This window comes from Mirounga angustirostris, unplaced genomic scaffold, assembly GCF_029215605.1.
Source record: "Mirounga angustirostris isolate CCGP_5_RB_7025 unplaced genomic scaffold, mMirAng1.0.hap1 SCAF_4, whole genome shotgun sequence".
Lineage (NCBI taxonomy): Eukaryota > Metazoa > Chordata > Mammalia > Carnivora > Phocidae > Mirounga > Mirounga angustirostris.
The window spans coordinates 147,235,631-147,259,075 of NW_026991712.1; the positions used below are offsets into that span (position 1 = coordinate 147,235,631).

Genomic DNA, 23,445 nt, shown 5'->3' on the forward strand with positions numbered 1-23,445 from the left:
CACATCTCAATTTGGGACTAGCCCCATTTCAAGTGCTCAACGGCCACATGTTACTAGGGGCTACCGTACTGGACAGGGAAGGTCTTGAGCCTCGCTATTCTAAGTGGTCCACAAACCAGAAGTACTAGTATCTTCTGGAAACTTGTTAGAAATGTTGAATCTCAGGCCCTACTCCAGATCTACTCACCAGAATCTGCATTTTAACATGATCCGCAGGTAATTTGCATGCAGGATAAAGCTTAAGCACTGGTCTCAGGCAAGTTATTGGTCTCAGGTTCCTCTTCTGTCAAATAGAGGTGATAACCCTGACTTTGCAGGACTATGTGAAGATTCTTGGTGGTTTACTTCATAGACTTAATAGTTGGGATTTTAATAAACAGTAGCTATTATTTAAGAAGGTAATGTATGATCCTCTGTCTTGTTTCTCAAACTCCTCGTATCAGTGAGATCATAATTGTCTTTCTCTGCTTGACTTATTTCACTTAGCATTATACCCTCTAGTTCCATCCACTTCATGGGCAAGAGAGGGAAAAATGAAACAAGATAAAACCAGAGAGGTAGACAAACCATAAGAGACTCAATCTCAGGAAACAAACTGAGGGTTGCTGGAGTGGAGGGGGGTGGGAGGGATGGGGTGGCTGGGTGATGGACATTGGGGAGGGTATGTGCTAATGGTGAGTGCTATGAATTGTGTAAGACTGATGAATCACACACACCTGTACCCCTGAAACAAATAATACATTAAAAAAAAAAAAAAGGCAATGTGAGAGTGGGCTTTAGGATAGAAGAGTATAAATTCTGGTTCTGTCACTTACGAGCTCTGTGACCTTAATCAACTCCCCTAACATGATGTTGGGTTTTTTCTTTTTTTTTTAAGATTTATTTATTTGAGAGAGAGAGGGAGAATGCAAGTGGAGAGAGGGGCAGAGGGAGAGGGAGAGAGAATCCTCAAGCAGTCTCCCCGCTGAGTGTGGAGTGCAGAGCCCTACACAGGGCTTGATCCCAGGACCCTGAGATCATGACCTGAGCGGAAATCAAGAGTCGGATACTTAACGAACTGAGCCACCCAGGTGCCCCTTGAGGCTGAGTTTTCTTACTCTAAAGTGGGGCTAATACCTATCTTCCATTGTTGTTGTATGGACAGGGTGTGGCACACTGGAGAGAGTCAATAATGGTAGCCATATGCACACACACACACACACACACACACACCCCTTCTTGGCTGGGCCACCTTGTAGTAACAAATCATGCTAAGCTGCCTTGTTAATTCACATGGCTTTCTACCCCAAACCAAAGTGTTATTTCCTGTGGCTCCATTCTACATTTCACAAGCAGAACTTAAGGACAGCAAAAACGTTTATTTGAAAAAATTACTATGTATTGAAAATATACATTAGAAATTATTACATACTTCCATAGCATTCCCCTCCCCCACCACAAAAGTAGAAATATCCGCTCGCTATGCTAATGCCATAGGTAAAGTCAAACAAAAAGGAAAACACCATCAGCCCCCTTTGCTCATACATGAGAGTCAGGGGGAAAGAGGTCAACTCCTATCTACCAATCAGTAGGAATTTAACAAGTCCCAGTCTTCCACAGCAAGACACACATATTTCTGCTTTGAAGACTGCGAAGAGTTGCTCTGTTCCTTCTCTGGCTCTTCAAAAGCTCTCTTCTTACTCTTCTTTGACTCCTGGCTTGAGACGGCTTCGCGCTTTAACAATGGCCCGTGGCAGTCTGGAGCTTTCTCTTTATAGAACTGGAGCTTCTCAGAAGAGTTCCCGTGGGTGTCTGCCAGGGGACACTTCACGGGGGCTTCGGCTCGAGCCCGCTTGCCATCTGCAAGGGTGACAGAAAGGAGGGGCGATGAGTCAACCACACTGGGGTGTTAATGCCTGCCCGAGTCCTAAGCTGATCCCAGGGAGACGGCAAAGTCCCGAACAGGGAAAGGCTGGGATTCATTTTATTCTCTTCTGGACGCCCTCCCGAGTAACGGGGGCATATGTACTGGCGTGGGCTGAACGCATGTACTCACGTGGGAGTGTGACAGATTTGGATTCAAATCCCACATCTGCCATTTCCTGGAGAAGTGGCCTTGGGCAAGAAACTCTCTGAGATTCAGTTTTCTCATCTTTATAAGGATATAAAACCGATTTCAGAAGTGTGATGTGAAGATAAATGAGGTAACATATAAAGTGCTCAGCACAATGTTTGGCACATAATAAAAGCTCAGAAAATGTTACCTATATGTTATTCAAAATCTGGACTTTGTCTTTGAAACAAGAGCTACATTTGGGGCACAACCCTAGCAAATGATACCACTTTATTCTATAGTTTTTGGTATGCCCTGTATTCTTATTTTGTTACCTTTATTTTTCCTTCATTTTGATTTTATTGCTTACCTCCTTTAAAAAATTATATAAAATATACATAAATTTACCACTTTAATCATTTTTAAGCGTATAGCTCTGTGGCACTGAGTACATTCACACTGTTGTGCAAACATCACTACCACCTTTCTCCAGAACTTTCACTTCATGCAAAATGGAAACATTGTACCTGTTAAATGGTAACTCCCTTTCCCCTCCCCCCAGTCCCTGACACCCACCACTCTATTTTCTGTCTCTATAAACTTGACTATTTTAGGAACCTCTTACAAGAAGAATCACAAAACATGTTTCTTTTTGACTGGCTTATTTCACTTAGCGTAATTTCTTCAAATTTCATCCATGTTATAACACTATGTCAAAACTTCCTTCTCTTTCTTTAAGATTTTATTTATTTGACAGAGAGAGAGAGAGCATGCACAAGCAGGGGGAGCTGCAGGCAGAGGGTGAGGGAGAAGCAGGCTCCCTGCTGAGCAAGGAGCCCGATGCGGGACTCGATCCCAGGACCCTGGGATCATGACCTGAGCTGAAGGCAGAGGCTCAACCAACTGAGCTACCCAGGCACCCCCAAATTTCCTTCCTTCTTAAGGCTGAATACTCCATTGTATGGAAATACTATATGTTGTTCATCCATCCATATTTTTTCTTTTTATTTTTTTAAAGATTTTATTTTTATCTAATTTCTGCACCCAACCTGGGACTCAAACTCACAACCCCGAGATCAAGAATTGCATGCTCTGCTGACTGAGCCAGCCAGGCGCCACTATCCGTTCATCTTTGGATGGACACCTGAGACAGAAATCTTTTGGATAGACTTAACTCCTTTTTTAATGTTCTGTACTCTACTTTTGTGCCACTACAAATCTTTTTTGGGACAAGATGGGAGATACATACATTTAACTATTTTCCTGGTGCTCAAAGCCAAGTGTGAACTTACACTGTCACATGTTGAGAGAATACAAGTCTTGATGATCTATTTAAGTCAATACTATCATAATTACTTTTCCCACTGGGTGAAAATGGGCTGACTGCTTTAAGGGTGCAAATAACCTAATAGCAAAAATTCCAAAGAAAAGGGAATTTCTCACAGAAGTGCTGAGCTGCTGTTCGAGGCTCCCCGGTTTCTCGTGGCTTCACAGCTTCTGAAGTCACACGTTCCCACTGCAGAACAATCTAAAATGTATTTGGAAAGATCTGAATCTGAACAAAATCTCAAGCTTTTAACCCCAAGCTTTCCTTATTCCCTTAGCTCTCTTTCCATAAACACAAATCCTTATGGTAATCTTACTTCAGATGACACGTGGTGGTAAGAGTAACCAAGTCAAGCCTGGATTTTCTGTTTTAATGCAGGAATTGATCAGAATACAAACACATTGGATATATGTATTTACATGACTCGGGAAAAATCTATAAAGCTGATTCCCTGTCTATTTTCATCTCTATTGCAAGCTAGAAAAAAGTATATATCCTTAAATAATAAAATGTAAAACCTTAGTCATAATACTTTTCACACATTCTTAGACTCACTTTCAGGCCTTAAATATACCAAATATAATTCAACTCTTGTATGTGTGTAAAATGCCCACGTTTCCATGTTCTCAAGACATTTCATGATCAGTTTCCATTTTTTAAAACTGTCACAAATGTATTTTTATTGTAAGCTACTACAAATTCTTTTGGAAATTTGGCTGAGTATAAACTATCTGTAAAAAAGAAAGTGATATTTCACATATACCACAAGTAATAAGAGCTTTTAACTTAATATTTCTCATTATAGTATACAATAAAATGATCGAAAGAAGGTCAAGGAAAACACTTCAGGACACAGAGACAGGACAACATAGAATGTAAAAATACACCAGACTTAGCGCCACCACCTACTAGCCAGGGTATCCTTGGCAAGTGATTTAATTTTTTGGGCTCAATATTTTCATATGTAAAACAGTAGTAATAATAGTACCCAGCCTCCCCAGGCTGCTGTGAGAATTAAATGAGGGGGTTAGCAGTGTCTGGCACACAGAAAGCAGCCAGTAAATACCAGGTGTCACCCCTCCTATGATACCTCCGTGACTATGGGAACGGGTCAGATCTAAGAGAATGCCAGCATAAACCAAACCTGGTGACTCAGTGGGCAATACGGAAAACAGTCCTTCCACTAACAGAAATAAGAATGTCAATAGGAAGAACTGCTTGGGGAGAGGGAAGAAGAAAATAAGCTTGGTTCTGGCCACACTGAATCTTGGCGCCCGGTACAGATTTATGGACAGTACTTAGGAATGGGTCTGATGTGTCAGAGAAGGTAAAATCTTCCCTGCAGGGACAGTTAAGGCTCTAAGAACAGTGAAGATCACCAGGAGAGAGAAGACAGAAGAGGAGAGGAGGAAGTGGGGAATCAGCAGGAGCTGGAGGGAGAAGTGAGAGGGGAATAAGGAGAAAGTCCAGGAGGGGAAAGCGTAGGGCAGGCGTGTTCATACCAGCAATGCAGAAAAGCCCAGGAAGATGGAGAATGAGATCATACACCACCTTCAAGAAAACACCCGCTATAGAGCCATGGAGGCCAGACCTAGATTACGAGGGATTAAGAACTGAGTGGGCAGTGAGGAGGTGGGCAAGATCCTAGAAACCACTTCATAGCTGCATGGGGGGACAAAGAACTGTTAGAAAAAGAGTAAGTCATGTTTATACACAGAAAGCAAACAGCCAACAAAGTGTGCGACTGAAGACTGAAGGGTGGGGCAGTGGAGGGAAATCAATATGAACTAAATATCCCAGAGAGAGCCAGAGATCTCAGAGACTGTAACCAAAAAACAAACACTCAAGTGCTCATCCCCGGAATAAAGTGGCACACCTGACCCTTCGGATAGGGGGAAGTAGGAGATGGTTGAATAAATGGAAACATTCTGAGACAGAGATAGGGAAGTAAGGGGACTCCCGGTAGTTGGCCTCATTCTCCTGTGTCACCTGCAGAGTGCAGGCAGGAGGACACTGCAGTCAGCCCGAAACATTTCAATAGGGGATCAGCAAGAGATGGGGAAAATGCTGCAGCCACACTCTAGGGGCCTGCGCAGGGTGTATGGTATGAAGCTGCACATATGAAGGAGCCCCATCAACTTACAGGCACACCTCGGAGCTTGGCTTTATTATGCTTAGCAGATACTGTGGTTTTTTTATGAATGGAAGGTCTGTGGCGACCCTGTGTAAAGCAAGTCTATGGGCAACATTTTTTCAATAGCAGTTGCTCACTGCATGCCTCTGTGTCACATTTTGGTAATGCTCATAACATTTCAAATTTTTTCATTATTATTGTATGTGTTACGGTCATTAGTGATAACTCACTGAAAGCTCAGATGATGGCTAACATTTTTAGCAATAAAATATTTTTAATTAACGTGAGTACATTATTTTTTTAGACATAATGTTATTATATACCTAACGGACTACAGTATACACAGAAATTTTATATGCACTGGGAAACCAAAAAATTAGTTTGACTTGCTTTTATTACAGTATTTGTATTTTTTAAAAGATTTATTTATTTATCTGAGAGAGAAAGAGAGAGTGAGGGCGTGGTGGGGAGGGGCAGAGGGAGAGAAAGAATCTCAAGCATTGACTCCCCACTGAGCACAGAGCCCAATGTGGGGCTCAATCCCACGACCCTGAGATCGTGACCTGAGCCAAAATCAAGGGTCGGTCACTTAATGGACTGAGCCACCAAGGCGCCCCACAATATTTGCTTTATTACAATATTCGCTTCATTGAGGTGGTCTGGAACCAGACCCACAATATCTCCATGGTACACCTGTACTTTCAGGCCAGGTTGCTAGGTATTTTACTTCATCCTTACCAAGCTCTGTAAGAGAGGTCCTGGTTTCTGCATTTTATAGATGAAGAAACAGCAACTCAAAGTTGCCTTAAGTCATATAGCTATTGCATTGTCCAGCCAGGATCCCAAACCCATGTCTCCTTAACTCGATAGCCTATGCTCATTCCACCATGTCACCTGCTACCAAACTTCATCAAGCCTTTGTATGACCATCCCACACCTGCCCCAAGTCCACTGCATATATGTAGGATTCATCCAACGCTATAAACTGTTATAACGATTTCAGCATGCATTTTGTGGACAAACATCAAAGTGCACCTGAAATACTGACTCACCCCTTCTTGATTACTTATAGGGAGGTGATGCTACAATTACACACTTGGATAGGTCCACCAGCATACAGTACAGTGAAACCAAGGAGGAACCCAGAATGAAACAGTTTGGTGGGTCTTCTAGAAACATTAAAGTGTCTGAAGAAGAAAGGCACCAGCCACAGACAAGCTGCCATCTACTGGTGCCCTACTACTTGGTTACCTTCTGACTTCCTACTTAGGTCTATACTAAGTTGAGGAAGACTACCAAGAAGACAAGGGATAATCAAAGGAAAGTCAGCCAAGAAGCTGAAAATGGGAGGGTTCACTCAGTGAGAGGACAAAAAACACATTTCTTCACTAAAGCTCTAAGAGGTAAGAAATTTGCCCAAACTAAGGGGAAGAGTCAGATTTGGACCCTTATCAGTGTGACTTATTCTCTTTCCAGCATCCACACGCTGCTAAAAGAATGTGTCCTTCTGCAGTTGGACATACTGCTTTTTTGCATAGCAAGCCAGAATTTGCTTATTTTCTGAGTTGTTTATAAGATGGCACTTTCTCCTAGGGCGAATAAGGATGAGGCACAAACTAGTGATCAGAGTATGAGACCTAAGGACTGGCATCTGACACCTCGCCTTAAGTAGCTGGGTTAGGTATGGGCCATCAGTGTCTCCATTTGACGTGAAGATGGTAATTCAGCCAGACTACCCGGAAGATTAAGGTTTGTTCAAAGTGTTGACTACGGCAGTTGGTGATTTAAAGTAAAAAGCCAAATGCACTGTGAGAGAGAAAAATCTGCAGTACCTGGTCAGCCCAGCCCTCTGTCTTACAGTTACTGTGATCAAATTCCTTCAAAGGCACTTTGGAGTGGACAAGGCCTATGTGGGTCTGGAGCTTGTGTTTGACGGCTTTGATGTCCTATGAGGGAAAGAACAAGAATGCACACACATCTAGTCAATTCTTGCTTGCTTTCAGTAGGAAATAAACACCATCACAAATATCAGTCCTTTCTAAACACCAATTAGCAGGAGCAAAAAATATCTAATTTTGAGTCTGGAGAAATAAGAGAAGGGAACAAATGTCTTACCTTTAGCCCTGTCCCAGAAATATCTAAGCAGTTTAGTTTTCTAAAAGAGAAGAGGTATCCAATTCCCGCATCTGTGATCTCAGGGTTACCTAGATGTCAAAAACATAGGCTGTATAACAGTATACAGTAGAGCTACTGCTAAACTCCAACAATAAGCTCAGAAAAAAGGCCAAACAATGATAAAATATAAAGTATTGAGTGAGCAAACTTTTCAGAGAAAACTAATATAAGAATCTTATCTTCATCCTGTCTGTAATATGGAACAGCGACACTAGATGACCCTTAAGATCTTTATATAAAGCTCTAACTTTCTAGGAGGTGGGGATTAGCAGAAAAATAAACCAGGAAGTTATCCCAAAGAGTTTAATTTGGGGCCTTATGAAAACAGCATACATAAACATGTATTAAAATAGTTTACTGGACTTCGCCCATGGCTATTCCACCTCCAAAGTAAAAATATTTTAAGAAGATTTTCAAAGGTATTTGGACAGAGACTATTACTACTCTTACTAACTTGTACTGTTTTCAGAAATCTTTCATACATATTACCTTCTCAAATCAGAGAGTACTACATTTAGCATTGAGTCCTCAAAGCCATGAGTAAAATGCACCTGGCACATTCTAGATGCTCAAAAAATACTTGCTGAATAAAAACACTTTCCTGGGAGGGAGGTTGGACATTGACTACTGTCTTCATCTTACAGAAGTCGAGGCTCAAGGAGGTTAAATAACTTGCTCAAGGCTACACAGCTGTTAAAAAAAGTAGCAAACCAAGGAATGTCCTCTGACCTTAACCCCTGTTCCTTTCATTCTTTTGACACCATACCATCCTGCCATATATTGAGTGGGTGCTCAGTTTAATTGTAAATGATCTCTATCAACTTTCTAGCACTGAAGTCAACATCTGATTAATCCTAAGTTATCACACTGTGAATTCATCCAGATTTTCATCAGGCAAGTATTGATTAAAAGACTTAGCTGACAGACACTCTGTATCAGCAACTCAAAGAAAGTAAAGGTGAGCCAAATGTCCCTTATGTATGCCATGAATATGATGAAAGGCTGCCCTGTCTGCACACCGTGAGTGGCCCAGATGAATGTGGCAAGGCTTTTCCTACCCTAAAGAGGTGGTAGCATACAAGGAAAGGTATGTGATCAGGAGTCAAGTGCCTCTGGCTTTACTCCTCCTCTGCCACTAACTGGCTGTGGCACCTAGGAAAGTCGCCGCCCTTAATCTTATCACCTCTAAAATGACGGGGAAGGGGAAGAACTAGGGATTTCTAAAGCCATTCTTCCAACGTTAAGAACTATAATTTAGAATGAAACTTACAAGACAAGTCTAATAATGTTAGATTTTCAAGGCCTCTTTTCATCACTCGAACTGGTGCTGTCATTTTCCGCACGCCGGCATCAGACAGACAATTATCTTTCAGGTGGAGCTGAGTTACACTAGGGAAACAAAGTCCATAAGTAAATCACGTAGAATTTGAGAAAGCCTACGTACAAGAACAGGCTTTCATAAACTTCATCTAAAAATACAAAATATCTTCTACATCCTGTTATTTCACACCCAATGCATTTAACAAAGTTATAAACCTTTGGGCGCTATTTACTGACTGAGGGTTAACTTAGGGATCAAAGTGTCATGTGGTACTAATCTCAGATGGCAGAGGGCACTAAGGGTATACGGTCAAATGAGGTAAACAGGGACTTCATTAAGGGGATAAATATACCTTGCTTAACACAAAAGCTGCATTCATGACAAATCCTATGTGAAAACCAAAAACACTCTAAATATGTCAGGAAAGTCTACTAAAGAACTCCTATGAGAATTCTTTTTGCAAAGCAAACAATCCTCTAAATTTAACTAGCTTTATAAATCTAGAGTTTCAGATAGGTTTTTAGGTACACCCATAATCCAATCCATCCAGCTAACCTGAAATTAGTGTATTAATCTGCTCCACGATCCCACACACAAGACATCTGAAACTTTACTAAACCTCACACAAAAATACCTTTGTATGGGGTAGAGTGTAGGTGTCACCGTCTGAGGCAGGCCCCAGGAAGCTGGTCAGACTCAAGTTTGTCATGCTGTTATGCTTCTGGCTGTTTATGAAACCACAAAGGAATCTGTCTGGCCTCCTGTCTGCTGGCCAGACTGAGCAACTGGAGATCAGCTGGACTATTTGTGAATGGTATAAACTGGGCGATTTCTTTAAATTATGGTTCTTGAAAAGAATTAGGTGGTCTTTAATAGTTTATTTTTAAATAATTTATAGTTCATTGATAGTTAAAATAGAAAAGAACGATTATAGACAACTATATAAGTATTTCTTGTTAGAATAAACTAGGACTGGACAAACTAAGGGCAAAATCATTTTTACCCCAGGTAGTTTCATGTATTACATGTTGAAATAAAGGTTATTTAGAAAATGAACTAACTGACTTACTTTCCTAAGAACTGTTCAATCTATGTTGCTTGTGCCCAGTAAAGGAGACTGAAAATGTTTTAGGAAATAAAAAAAATTAGCAAATAAACACAGGATTGGAAAATAATCAACACTCTTCAAGATGATCCCACCGGATCATCCTTTAAAAACAAAACACAACAATTCATCTACAAGTGGTGGCAGGTCAATACCTAGAAAGGGCCTCATTGGTGAGATGTTCTAGAAGTTCATGCTCATCTCCAAGCTTGCAACAGGAAAGATCCAGGCAGGTCAGCTCCCGGAAAGACTTAATTTCCTCAAGTTTTTCTGAAATCACCAGATATCTGTGGGGCATGGAGAGTAATCAATAGCTTTTCTTTTCCTTCTTTTAAAACATTATCATTGGGCGCCTGGGTGGCTCAGTCGTTAAGCGTCTGCCTTCGGCTCAGGTCATGATCCCAGGGTCCTGGGATCGAGCCCCACATCGGGCTCCCTGCTCCGCGGGAAGCCTGCTTCTCCCTCTCCCACTCCCCCTGCTTGTGTTCCCTCTCTCGCTGTCTCTCTCTCTGTTGGAAAAAAATAAATTAAAAAAATATTAAAAAAAAAAAAAATACAGCCTAAGAGCCTTTCTTCTTAAAAAAAAAAAAATTATCATTTGTGGCTTTGTGATATAGTCAACATTCCATCAGGACAAGGAACTATGTAATAAGCAGACTTCACCAATTTCTATGTGGGCATAGGTTGAATTTTTTAATTAGTGAATGCCTTGAGTCTTTTTACATGATGGTGGAGTAAAAACTTTTAAATAAAAATATACACGCAAAAGCAAGACACAAGAGAAAACACCTGCTTTGTCAGAAGACAAACCTTGGTGATGGGACATTATGGGAGAATTTCCAAACTTTAGGATTCTCAAAATTTAACCATTCTTTTGAAGTTCTTTTTTTTTTTTTTAAAGATTTTATTTATTTGTGAGTGAGAGAGAGAGCAGGGGGAGGGGAGAAAGAGAGAGAGGGAGAAGCAGACTTCCCGCTAAGCGGGGAGCCTGATGCAGGGCTTGATCCTAGGACTCCAGGATCAGGACCTGAGCCAAAGGCAGATGCTTAACCGACTGAGCCACCCAGGCGCCCCTTGAAGTTCCCTTTTATCTTACGCTCTACTGGTTTGAAAACTGGAACAGAGCCTGGAACTCTAGGCTCTAATCTCTGCACGTCCCCAAGAATATACCAAGAGCTATTTGGCAGATCACGTTTTCTCATTTCTATTCAAACACATGGTTCAGTAGCTGCCCACTCCACTGTGCCTGTTAACTTTACTCTGAAAGTACGTGCAGTATGACAGACTACAAGGACTCCGTCTCGTCTAGATGGTTAAGACAAACCTGTGAGCACAAACAATTTAATTACACTGGAGCACCTTGCCAAACTGTTATCAGGAAGCATCAGGGAGGCCTCTGGAGAGGAAAAGGAGATCAAAAGGGCATTCCACAGCCCAGGCTAGGGCCTCCACCCTGCTTTCTAGTTGTTCATCTATTTCAGATGATGTCAGTGAGAAAAAAATGAAAAGTGATTAGGTGTGACAGGAAATAGAGAGAGGATCCTAAGAGAACAGGAAAACTGACTTGTGGCAAGAGCATGCCTTTCTCATCCACTTTCCTCACAGGTGTCTAGAAGTTTCTACAGCAAAATGGTATGCTAGGATCTGTGGAGTTACACTTAGAAGTGTTCAGTTCTCTCTTTGTCAGTAGGGTCATAATTACCAAAAACAAGATGGAATAATATGAGGGTAAGACAGAAGTTAGATCTCTTTTCTTCCTATCGCCAAAGTAAGATGTACTGAAGCTGACTGCTGGCCTGACTGCTAGGTACAGATGGCCTGGGGCATTGATACCCTCTCTAAGCTGCTGGTGACAGAGCTCAGCTGGGTACACAATTGAGCCTTATTTCCTCAGACACATTTTAATTGCACTGTAAATAAAGCTGCTGTTTTCCATCTTCCAATCACAGAATTGAAGTGGGTTAATGGGGATTTGGGGGATTACTGGCAATCAGAGAAAGGAAAACACACATCCTTTGATCAATTAACCAAAAGATTTTCAGTAATTCTGAAACAAGGGTTATCTGCGAAACATAACAATGTATAATGTGATTAACAAACATTACAAAAATCAAGGCTGAGAAACCAACATGCAAAGCCATAGACACTACTAGATGCTTATCTAGGACATGATCAAAGCTCTAGGGTCTTGATCAACACTGGTCTTCCAATTTGTCCCTTAACGAGTTCAGAATAGTGTAATGGAGAAGCAACAGAAAGAACACAAATTTTAGTGTCAGATACAACTAAGTTTGGATTGTAGCAACCCTAATCACTTGTGTGACTGTGAAGTTACTTAACCTCTCTGATCCTCAATTTTTCCAGCTGAAAATAGGGCAAATGATTATTTCTTTTAAGGATTACTAAGAAAACTATAAACAATATTTCAAAAGTACAGGCATCTGATAGAACCTCATTTCATGGTAGTTATTATAATCACTTCATTACACAGGGTGGTATTTAAGGAAAACATACTTGCCTCCCAGTACCATTAGCTGAATTAAAAATCACTGGGCTTTCAACAACGGAAGGAAATTGTTTTTATAGCGCTGGAACCCAGTTGCAAAAACACTGGCTTCTCCTTCCGACAAGCAGCTTTGTGACCTACCCTAACACAGTAAGTGTCCCAACCTCCCCAATTATCTTATTTTCAATAATTTTCTCAATCTCTTTCCCTTTGATCTGAACCCTTTCTTGCTGGTGAAACCTTTGCTGTTATAGCATCAGCCCTGGATTATAAATGCAAACCCAAATCTCCTGTCCTCTTCCTATTTTCCTCTGGGGATTCAAGAGGAGAAGGGAAGTTTGGGATCACAGTTGAAAATTTTCTTTCTCTCTCTTTTTTTTTTAAGATTTTATTTTTAAGTAATCTTTACGCCCAATGTGGGGCTCAAACTCATGACCCCGAGATCAAGAGTCCCATGCTCTTCTGACTGAGCCAGCCAGGCGCCCCCACAATTGAAAATCTTAACCTTGTATCTGAACAAGACAGCAAAGTTTAGAAATGTTGCAATAAAATATGAGCCAAAAGATCACATTAAAAATGTTTCTATTTTTTTTATAAAATATACATTTCTTATAGAAAAAATTAAGAAAATGTGAAAAATTATGAAGAAAATTAAAACAAATTATGCAATCCCATTATCTAGATTACATTTTGAAATATTTCTCTTCTTTCTATATATGTAATACATATAAAAATTCCTTATTTTTAAAAAAAATTGGATCATATAGTGTATGCAATTTTAATCCTTTTAAATGTGTTATATATGAACATTTCACACCATTTTAAATGATCTTTCAATATTATCTTAATAGCTATATAATATTTCACCATATGAATGTACCATAATTGGCTTAACTCATCTCCTATTGTTGGATATTAAGCTTTCAGGTTTTCGCTATTACAGTGTTATAATGAGCTCCCTTATATGAAAGTATTTGTTCCATGTCTGAGTATTACATTAAAAATTAGAATAGGGACACCTGGGTGGCTCAGTTGGTTAAACACCAGCCTTCGGCTTGGGTCTTGATCCCAGGGTCCTGGGATCGAGTCCCACAACGGGCTCCTTGCTCAGCGGAAAGCCTGCTTCTCCCTCTGCCTGCTCTGCCTGCTTGTGATTTCTCTCTGACAAATAAATAAATTAAAAAAAAATTAGGATAGATTCCCAATAGATGGAATTAATGGGTCAAATGGTATGGATATTTTTAAGGCTCTTGATACATGTAGCTAAGCTGCTTTCTAGAATTGCTACTAATTTATGTGCTTGTCAAACGTGAATCAAAGTGTGCTATTCAGTTCCAATCTGACCACTGGAGTGGTATATAGGTATCACAAATGAATAAAAAGCATTTTCACTATCATGAGAAATACTTAAGCTAGAACGGTAGATGAGGGGGGTAAAACGGAATACAAGTTGTACATGTAGTATATTCCCAAATGTATAAAGATGTGTGTGTGTGTGCATATATATATATATAAAAGATTTCATTTATTTGACAGAGAGAGAGGGAACACAAGTAGGAAGTGTGGGAGAGAGAGAAGCAGGCTTCCTGCTGAGCAGGGAGCCTCATGTGGGGCTTGATCCGAGGACCCTGGGATCATGACCTGAGCCGAAGGCAGATGCTTAACGACTGAACCACCCAGGCGCCCTTAAAGATATATATTTGAAAATGATTATCATGAATAGTGGGATTATGAATTTCTTAAAATTACAGCTTTATATATTTCCCAAATATATACTGCCTTTATAATTTTAAAACAAGGCATCTATCATAAACCTACTTTTCATTGTTCTATTTTTTCTACAGTGAACATAAATAACTTGAAACAAAACATGAAGGAGTAAAATGTATTTTAAATATATGTGCTACAATGAAATATTGCTTGGCTTTTCATTTAGGCAAGGTAATTCTTTTTTCTACTGGAAGCAGCCCCAAGCTCAGCCATGACTAACCACAGCATAGAGACAGAGCTTTTAAGAGGTACCCGCTCAGTTTCTAAGTCCATGGCTATGCTCCTATCTGCATGTGTTTATGCCTTGTCTTTTTATTTTTTTTATTTTTTTAAAGATTTTATTTATTTATTTGACAGAGAGAGACACAGCAAGAACAGGAACACAAGCAGGGGGAGTGGGAGAGGGAGAAGCAGGCTTCTTGCCGAGCAGGGAGCCCGATGTGGGACTCGATCCCAGGACCCTGGGATCATGACCTGAGCCGAAGGCAGACGCTTAACGACTGAGCCACCCAGGTGCCCTATGCCTTGTCTTTTTAAAGTACAATGTTTGGACTGGGGTGAAACCGTTGATTCTATGAGCCAATTAAATAAAGATTGCTTCTTTTTGTTTTAAAGGCTTTTTTTTTTAATTGTATTTGAGAGAGAGGAAGAGAGAGAGAGCATGAGTGGGGGGAGGGACAGAAGGAGAGGGAGAAGCAGACTCCCCACTAAGCGCAGAGCCCAACGGCCAATACTAGGACCTGAAGATCATGACCTGAGCCGAAGGCAGACGTTTAACCGACTAAGCCACCCAGGTGCCCCCCAAGCATATGAGTTTAGCTTATGCTTTCTGATATGACTTTCTCCTCTTACATGCTATTTTTTTTAGCCTTGTTTTAATGGTCATATTGATGGTACATCTTAATAGTAAGCTACCTTGCACATTTTCTGATCACAAAAAAAGTTCACCTAATGGCATACTACACAGTTATTCTTAAAATCTACAGGTATTAACGGCCAATGATTTTTAAAATACATAAAGCCAGGTGTGTAACAGTGTAAGCAGCGTGCCGCCACTTGCGTAACAAAGGGGAGAGCCGCAGGTGCATGCATGTGTACGAGGTAACTCTGGAACGGTATAAAAGAAATTGTCAACAGTAGCTGCCTCTGGAGAAATTTTGTGTTTGAATTATTTTCCATGGCAGTTTCTATTTTTAAATTTTCCACGGTTTTTTAAAGGTTTTTTTTTTTTTTTTAAGTAGGCTCCATGCCCAGAGTAGAGCCCAACATGGGGCTTGATCTCACAACCCTGAGATTAAGACCTGAGCTGAGATCAAGAGCTGGATGCTTAACCTATTGAGCCACCCAGGCACCTCTATAGTTTGTTTGTTTTTCTTTTAATTAGTAGATGCTTTAAAAGTCATTTTACATGATGGTGGAATAAAAACTTGATTTATTTTATTTTTTAAGTGGATCCCAAAGTGGGGCTTGAACTCATGACCCCAAGATCAAGATCTGAGTTGAGGACAAGAGTCCAGGATGCTCAACCAACTAAACCACCCAGGTGCCCCTAAAAACTTTAAATAAATCAGTAAAAGTAATATGAGCAAAGGCAAGTCACAAGAGAAAACATCTGCTCTGTTAGAAAACAGACCTTGGTGTTGGGACCTGTCAAAATGAGTCATGGGGAAGCCTCACTAAAACGGAAGTTGTGAGGTTTCAGCAGGGGGAGCTCTCACACCCTAGACCCAACAGGAAGAGCCCAACTTGACCTTACATGGACTTGACTTTTCAAGTGGATACTACTCTACCATTCCCAGCCAAAGGAAGAAACACTTTCCTCATCCCCCCTGGCAATAGCTTCATCAATGAAAAGCCACCACACTTTGAACTCCTAGTTTAAGCCAACGGTCTTTAAGTTCGTAACAACCTTCCCAACTTCCCTCTTTTCTCCTTAAAAAAGTATGCCTCTCCTTTGTTCCCCCTGACTTGCCTGTGGTTTTGCCATAGCTTGATTGTTCCAAATTGCAATTCTCTTTTATTCCTGAATAAACCCATCTTCTGCTGGTAAAATAACTGGCAGGTTATTTTTAAAGTGAACAGACCTTATTTGAAAATTTCCAAACTTTAGGATACTTCAAATTTTAATCACTCTTTTAAAGTTGCTTTTTATCTAATGCTCAATATCTAGAGGTCTGAAAATTGGAACAGGGCCCAGCACTCTGGTTACTAATCTTCACATCCCCAAGAGCATACCAAGAGATATTTGGCAGATCATATCTTGTCATTTCTATTTTCTCATACTAGAAAAGTTGGTAGAAGAGTACTTTTTTTATTGAATGGAGGAGTGGTGGCAATCAAAGCAGTGGCAAAATGGTTTCAAAATAAAGCTGTGTTTTCTGGTGGGGGGAGTAGGTAGGGAGAAAGACACTGATTTTTCTCAAAATGGCCTGCCACTTTATATTTGGGAGCTTTAAATTGAAGTGCTATTTGATGGGGGAAGCCCCCAAGCCCACTAAGCCCCAGAACTAGACAGAATTAATACACCCCCCAAAAATACTCAATATCCTAATCAGAATACCCACCTGTTTCGCAAACACAGGGAGCAAAGTACCAGACTTCCATAGGCCTCTGTGAATTTCTGTAAAGCCCTCAGCCCCGCACCTGGCTCTGTGAATTTCTGTCTGGCTTCTGCAGCAGAGAATAGCTTTTCAGCAATCTGCTCAGGAAAGCCAATAAGGGAATCAATGTGATCAACATTGTCGGAGATAAAGCCCAGGACGAGGCTGAAGAGAGATTTGGCAGAGTACCGAAGATTCCCCTCCCGGGTATATGTGAAGATGAAATGATCAGTCTTCTCTTTCTGTGCAGTATCATCTTCCCTGTTCATGCAAAGCTCCACAGAGAAGCCTTTGGGAAATAGTCTGAAAGGCCTTGGCTTCTGCAGGCTACTCCTGACACCATCCAAGGCCAGATTGACCATGTGCAGCTGACCATTTTCTCGTACATAGATGGGTCCTGGGTCCAGGTGGTTTTTTGAGTTGAGGTAGTAAGACATTGCCTTGGTTGCAACTGTAAAAGCAAGGCACAAAGGAAGCAAACCCAATTAACATACCATTTGTAACATGTAACTTCATCTTGCTGTGCCCAGAGCTTTATGAGCCTACCAGGAAGGTCCTTTGGTTGGTTTGGGGAAACAAAGCTTCCCAGCTGCCTGTGAACTCTGGCACAGCAGGTTGCCTCTACTGCCTCTATCTGGAATGCTGTCTCCTACTTTCCCCTTTTCTTTGTATCGGGTGCACTCCTACTCATCTTTCAAAAGCCAGCTCAAATCTCATTTCTAAAGTTCACCCTGGGGAAGTTAACAGAAGCGCACAGAGTCATCTACAAGGAAAGTCACGGCAGCACAGTTGATAATTGCAGAACAACTGGAAACAACCTAAATGTCCAACAACAGGGGTGCTATTAAGTCATTTATGATACATCTATACCATGGAATGTTATGCAGCCATTAAAATAATAAAATTTTTATTGATTTGCAAGTTACAAACAGTACATACAGAATTTACTATTTCTGTTTTTAAAAACATAACTATGCACAGAACGAAGACCAGAAACTAGTAACTTCCTTGCTACCTTTGCACCTTCGACATCTTTGTTGACTCAGTGTTTTGCTACTGATTTATTTTCTGGGCCTGTGTTCCACTAGTTTGAGAAGTTGTGGAGAGGGACCATTGAGGAGAGGGACCATTTAATTCATGCAGACTCCCTAACATGGTGTTCTGGCATATAACAGACCCTGAGTGGGTATTTGTGGAACTAAAGTCTACTCATTTGCTAAGTCTTGCATAGACCATCAGCAATAGGGTTTTTTGGATCTACAAAGAAAGACCTCCATCACAAGAGCTAAAAAAAAAAAAAAAGCGATTCTACCCCTTGGAAACATCTATTAGGTCACTTTTGAGGTAAGGCAAAACACCAAAAACAGTGGGCATTTATGCAATCCTACGAGTGACATTTTGTGCTCAAGCATTAATTGGATAAAATATGTTTTCCTGAGAAACTGTGAGATCTCATATTACACAAAAAATTGCTATGTTAAATGAAAGTATTTGATTATCATTTCCACAACAATTTAAAGAGTAGTGAGAACTAAAATTCTATATATGTCAAATCGCTGCCATTATCTTTAAAAGACTCTGCCATTATCTTTAAAAGACTCACACTTTTAGAGTGAACTAACCCAGATTCTTCTCATCAATGCAGGGCTGGGATATAGCTCTGATGCCATGTATAAATGTCAGCAAACAATCAAGTCAGTGATCAAAAATGCTGAGTCTCTGGAGATCAAACAGTGATCCTGTTTGTGGGCATCAGTACAATCCCTGTTTCTCCTGAGGATAATTATGTGTGTAAAAGCACATCAGAAAGAAGGGCCCTGCCTAGCCTGACAGCCTCAGCCTTTCCTGCTCAGCTTCTTACGCGCTACTCTTCGGCCATGCCATACGACCCAAGTAAGTTGGCTGTGTTCTCTTGTCCCACTGGTCTTTGCCCATTCTGCTCCCTTTGGTTGGAACATCCTTCTCTGCTTTCCTGACCTAGTTAATCCTTATTCATCATTAAAACTCAGCTCAACCACCATCCCTCTCCTGGGAAATCTTCACTAACCCCTGCACCAGTGCATGCCTGTCTGGTTTTCCCAGAGCACCAGTTTCTTCTCTATATATAGCACTAAGCACTGTGTGCTATGTTAACTTGCTAATGTTCCCAGAGCTGTGAGCTCTTTGAAGGTAAGGCATTTATTTGACTTGAATCATCTCTTTTTCCCAGGCCCAACACAGTGCCTAGTACTGAGTAAGCCCCCAACAGATACATGCTGAACTGAATGAGAGGAAGGGTGAGACCTCAAGGGGACAGACTGAGGGACCTCAGAGGCCCCTGAGCTGCAGGGCCTGCTGATACTGTTGCTAGGAGCCAGCTCCTCTTCTAGGCAACAGCTGCAGGCTCCTCCCCCACTTGCCAGACCCTTCTGCAGGTGGTAGAAGCAAAGCAAATGATGGGAGGATACTGCTGCTGGTACTACCAGGGGAAAAAAAACTAACACTCAGACAAAAAATTCCTGTCATGGTGCCAGCTCTTATAACCCACACTCTTGCCAGGGACTGCTGCTAAGGAGATGCCTCACGTATTCTAAGCTCTTCTTCCAGCATCTGGCACCTGCAACCTCACAGACTTTAATCTTGATGAGGAGATAAAGCAGATGCCCTCAGTCTTTATCCCTGGATTTGGGCATTCAGAGCCCTACTCTACCCATGGATCAGAAATTAGTCACCAGGCATGGCCCTAAAAAGGAACAACTTGATTGTAATAATAGAAAGGCAAACTCTATGAGGAGAACATATTATAATGGATCAGCACACCATAAGCTCCCTGGCAATGAAACAGGGTCTGCCCATGCATATTACTCCTAACCCTCACCCCAACAGTGTGTTCCACAAACTTTGGAGTCAAATGGACAAATGGATAAATGACCACTTCAGGTGAAAATCAGAAAAGTCTGATTCCATCCAGCAGATGGCACAAGCAGCCTGGGACCAGAGTAAGGACGCTAACCCAGGCTGCCCCAAATCCTGGCAGCTTCTCTTTGTATGGATCACTTTCAAAAAAGGCACAGTTCTGGCTATTTTTTACTTCTAAATTCCTAATCAAATGCTAGTTGTCTTTCTAAATGATGAAAAAAAAAAACCCTGTATTTCCTGAAGAGTAAAATCCACATTATCTGTCCAGAAGCCCCAAGGCTCCTCTGCTCTTCAATGAAGGTACTTGAGGAACTAATAACCTTGGTTCAGGAAATCCTGGTAACCTTTGATTTCTACTACTAAATGTGTGCATCTTGCATTCTCTCAATAAGAAGCTTCCCGAGAGTTTGTGAGATACTATAAAATGACCTAAGAATTAAATTAATGTTTAAACCTTGCAAGGTTAAGAACCATAAAGGCAAGAGAATTCCACATACAGCTTCTATACTTGGCTTTGCTTATGCCTGGCTGTTGTACACGGTGGTCTATTATAAATGGGCCCTCAAGCGACAGGGCCTGTTCTACACCATGGCAATAACCCCCTACAAACTCGAAAATTAAAATAATTAGTATCTGCAAGAATGTCCAGTTTAGAGCTGCATTAACTATATTTTATATTAGATCAACAGAGTAACAGGGCATTCTGATGGTCTTCCAGCCTGTCTCCAGAGAGGCAGTTTTGTAAACCATACAACCCCAAAGAAAAATATTACACAGTGCATGTTCTAGTATTCAGTCACCACAAATGATCCAAAGTTACCACAAAGCATTCCATTTCATCAAATGAATAAAATGTAACCTTACTACATAAAGAACTCAGTTCTCTATAGCCTCTTTCAATAAGAGGCAAACTAAAATAATTGATAACTAAATATGACAACTTTTTAGATCTAGAAGCCAGTTTACCAAGCAAGAAGCAGGACCATCCCAATCAAGTGGACTGGAGGGAGGGAACCAGAGACAGAGGCCACAGGATTAAAATTGTGAACCGAATCTATGACTCTCTAATTTGAAGGGAAAAAGAAAGCACCTAACTTTAGTAGGTAAACTAACAATCCCCTAAAAATAAATCATAGTAATAATGATGGTGACGATGATGATGACACTGGGTGTGATAGCTACCATTTATTAAGCACCCAGCAGTTGCTAAGCATTGTGCTAGGTACTCAAAATTAAGTGATCTCACGTAACCCTCAACAATCCTATGAGGTCAGGATTGCCATCTAACAGGTAAAAAGGCTCAGAGAAGTAAAGTAACTTACTTAAGGAACAGAGCTACTAAGTGGCAGAGCCCGAATTCAATCTCAAGGCTGTATTACTCCAAAGCTCAAGCTCTTTCCACTGCATGATGCTGTCTCTCAAGAATAAAAATATGACGTCAGCCTTAAGGATTAAAAAAAGATGTTAAAAATTAATCTCACCCACCTGTTTGATCCTTCTGGTATTCACTGGCTTAGGCTGGGGGGGTGGGGGCAGGGAGGAGATAAAAAAACCAGTGGACATCTGAGGAAAGAGCTGGTGGGAACAGAGCCAGGACAGAGCTACAATGAGGCCTCCCTTCCTCCCTCTGCCAGGGCAGAAATTACCCACATCCACACACCAGGAAAACATCTGTCAAGCCATGGCCTCCATCCCAAGGCTTCAGACACCCTTGATTTATTTGAAAATGCAGTATTCTTGAGAAAATTTCTACACAAAAACTTGGACAGAAACTAGTTCCAAACCACTAATAACCAACTAACGATCTTACCTTGGTTGTTCTGTGTCACCACCATTATTCAATTTTCCACTCCTCTCATTTTTTTCCCTACAGAGTGCACTTTCCTACCTGCCTTCTCACCCATACCCTCTCCTCCCCCAAAGCTTCAAAGGCCCCACCATACCCAGCTCCCTACTTCCCTCCAGGAACATGCCAATTTCTCCTACATCCTGACACTCTCACCGTTCTTCTACCTGCCAACTCAAGAATTTTTAACATAAAACCCAATCTCTACACTCCAAATCCTAACTCCCTCCCTTCATCCAGTCCCAGCATCCCTGTCCCTACCTCTCACACCTCAGGCCCTTCCAATCCTACCAAGGCCCTTCTGAAATGAGGTTCCTGGTCCCAAACAGGCAATCCCACCTCCACCTGCCTCTCCTTCCTTCCCTGCACGGTTCCACCCCCATCGGTTCCACCCCCAGGCACTCTTCCTCTGTCCTTCACCAAGTATTCTTCCCTTCCTCCCAGTCTCTGGAATTCCCTCTCCTAGGACTCCAATCTCCCCATTCCTTTTCTTGTCTTCTGTCTATAACCTTCAAAATCCCCTTCCTTCACTCCTCACGATGCCCAACTTCACAACCCACAGCCCCAACTTTTCTTCCCTACACCCAAGACCCCACCCCTTCTATTCCAATCCTAGATCCTTTCCTTCTTACACTTCTCAAATCCCACTCCGTTTTCCCCTTCCTCAGTACTGCAATTCTCCATCCCTCCCTCAATTCCCACGCATGCCCCTCCCCAAGTCCGCCCAAACTAACCCAGCTCCCTTCTCCCACCTTGCCCCCAAATACCCTACGCGGCACCCCGACCCCACCCTTAAACCCATCTCCCACACCCCTTTATCCTCATCCTCACATCTCTCACCCAAACCACACCCAACCCCGTCGCTCCCGGTCTACCCCTCCCCCACTCCGCCCCTCCCTCACACCCCGCCCCCGCCCCCACTCGCAGCCCCGGGCTGCGTGAGCGGCCCAGCCCGCGGCCGCCACCTACCTGTGCCCCTGCCCGGGGCTGCGAGCGGCAGCTTCTCGGTGGCGGCTCCCTCCTCCCGCGGCGCGGCTGATGGGGGAAGCGGCTCGGCGCCGCGGGCACAAAGCTAGGGAGGGTGGGACCGAGAGAGGTTGGGAGGAGGGAGGGGGCTGGGGGCGGCCTGGCGCCGTGGGACCGCGGGGCTGGCGAGGGGCGGGGAGGGGGGGCGGGGGAAAGGCTGGGCTGGGGAGATGCGCGTGCGCGGGACCCGGCATGAGGGGCGGGGCCGGGCCGGAGGCGGGGCCGGGCCCTAAGCAGAAGACCTGAGGGCTGAGGGCTCGGATCCGGGAGACGTGGGGACTGCGCGTGCGTGCTCGCGCGGGGGCGGGTCCCCTGGGTCCTGCAAGCCCCTGGGATTGATCTGAGGTGGGGGAGGGTAGGCGGTGCGGGCTCAGGCACTTGCTTGGGGAAAGGCCCTAAGGTGGGGCTGCGCGGCTCAACCCGCCAACTAAAGGAGAGCACGGGGGCGGGGTTGCGGGAGAGGTGGGGCAAAGAACCGGGAGTCGAGAGGTGCGCGCGCTCCGGGGGCGGAGCTGGGGGGCCGGGCCGGGCTGCGCGGGGCGGGGCCTGATGGCGGGGCGGAGCGAAGACCCGGGAGTCGGGATAGGCGCGCGCCCCGGGGGCTGGGCCGAAGGCCGAGACGGGATGCGCGGGGCGGGGCCAGCGGGTGGGATGGAGCGAAAAACCCGGGCAGAGGGATGCGCGCCCCCGGGAACTCCTTGGAGG

General features: G+C 42.7%; 2 protein-coding genes across 10 annotated transcripts in view; one reads left to right on the forward strand and one right to left on the reverse strand.

The window, feature by feature from the left end:
- Positions 1 to 1,338: 1,338 nt before the first annotated feature.
- Positions 1,339 to 22,829, reverse strand: LRRC42 (leucine rich repeat containing 42). Of its 7 annotated transcripts, none has more exons than XM_045897638.3 (10): positions 22,684 to 22,823; positions 21,191 to 21,311; positions 16,935 to 17,421; positions 10,250 to 10,381; positions 8,939 to 9,057; positions 7,609 to 7,697; positions 7,326 to 7,439; positions 3,476 to 3,560; positions 2,036 to 2,131; positions 1,339 to 1,839 (listed from the first exon to the last, which is right to left on the reverse strand). In XM_045897638.3, exons 3-10 carry the CDS (start codon positions 17,405 to 17,407, stop codon positions 1,565 to 1,567), a joined length of 1,383 nt encoding a protein of 460 aa, XP_045753594.1. In that variant the 5' UTR covers positions 17,408 to 17,421; positions 21,191 to 21,311; positions 22,684 to 22,823; the 3' UTR covers positions 1,339 to 1,564. The 7 variants fall into 7 exon arrangements, with proteins under 7 accessions (XP_045753594.1, XP_045753595.1, XP_045753593.1 ...); XM_045897639.3 differs by lacking the exon at positions 21,191 to 21,311 and adding an exon at positions 21,354 to 21,386; XM_045897637.3 differs by lacking the exon at positions 21,191 to 21,311 and having other exon boundaries at positions 22,684 to 22,829.
- A 121-nt stretch (positions 22,830 to 22,950) lies between these two features.
- IFT25 (intraflagellar transport 25) overlaps positions 22,951 to 23,445 on the forward strand; it is a 46,980-nt gene continuing 46,485 nt past the window's right edge. The window contains exon 1 of one of the 3 annotated variants that reach the window (XM_064589111.1): positions 22,951 to 23,085. The gene's annotated coding sequence lies outside the window, so the exon portion shown is untranslated. The remainder of the gene's footprint in view (positions 23,086 to 23,445) is intronic. The other 2 variants (XM_064589112.1, XM_064589110.1) reach the window with 2 other exon arrangements.

Coding starts and splice junctions, on each gene's coding strand:
- LRRC42 (XM_045897634.3), bottom strand. CDS start 21,703: ATGGTGGTGACACAGAACAACCAAG. Junction 3,561..7,325: donor CAGAGGGCTGGGCTGACCAG/GTACTGCAGATT, acceptor AATACATTTTAG/ATTGTTCTGCAGTGGGAACG. Junction 2,132..3,475: donor AACAGCAGCTCAGCACTTCT/GTGAGAAATTCC, acceptor ATCCTTATAAAG/ATGAGAAAACTGAATCTCAG.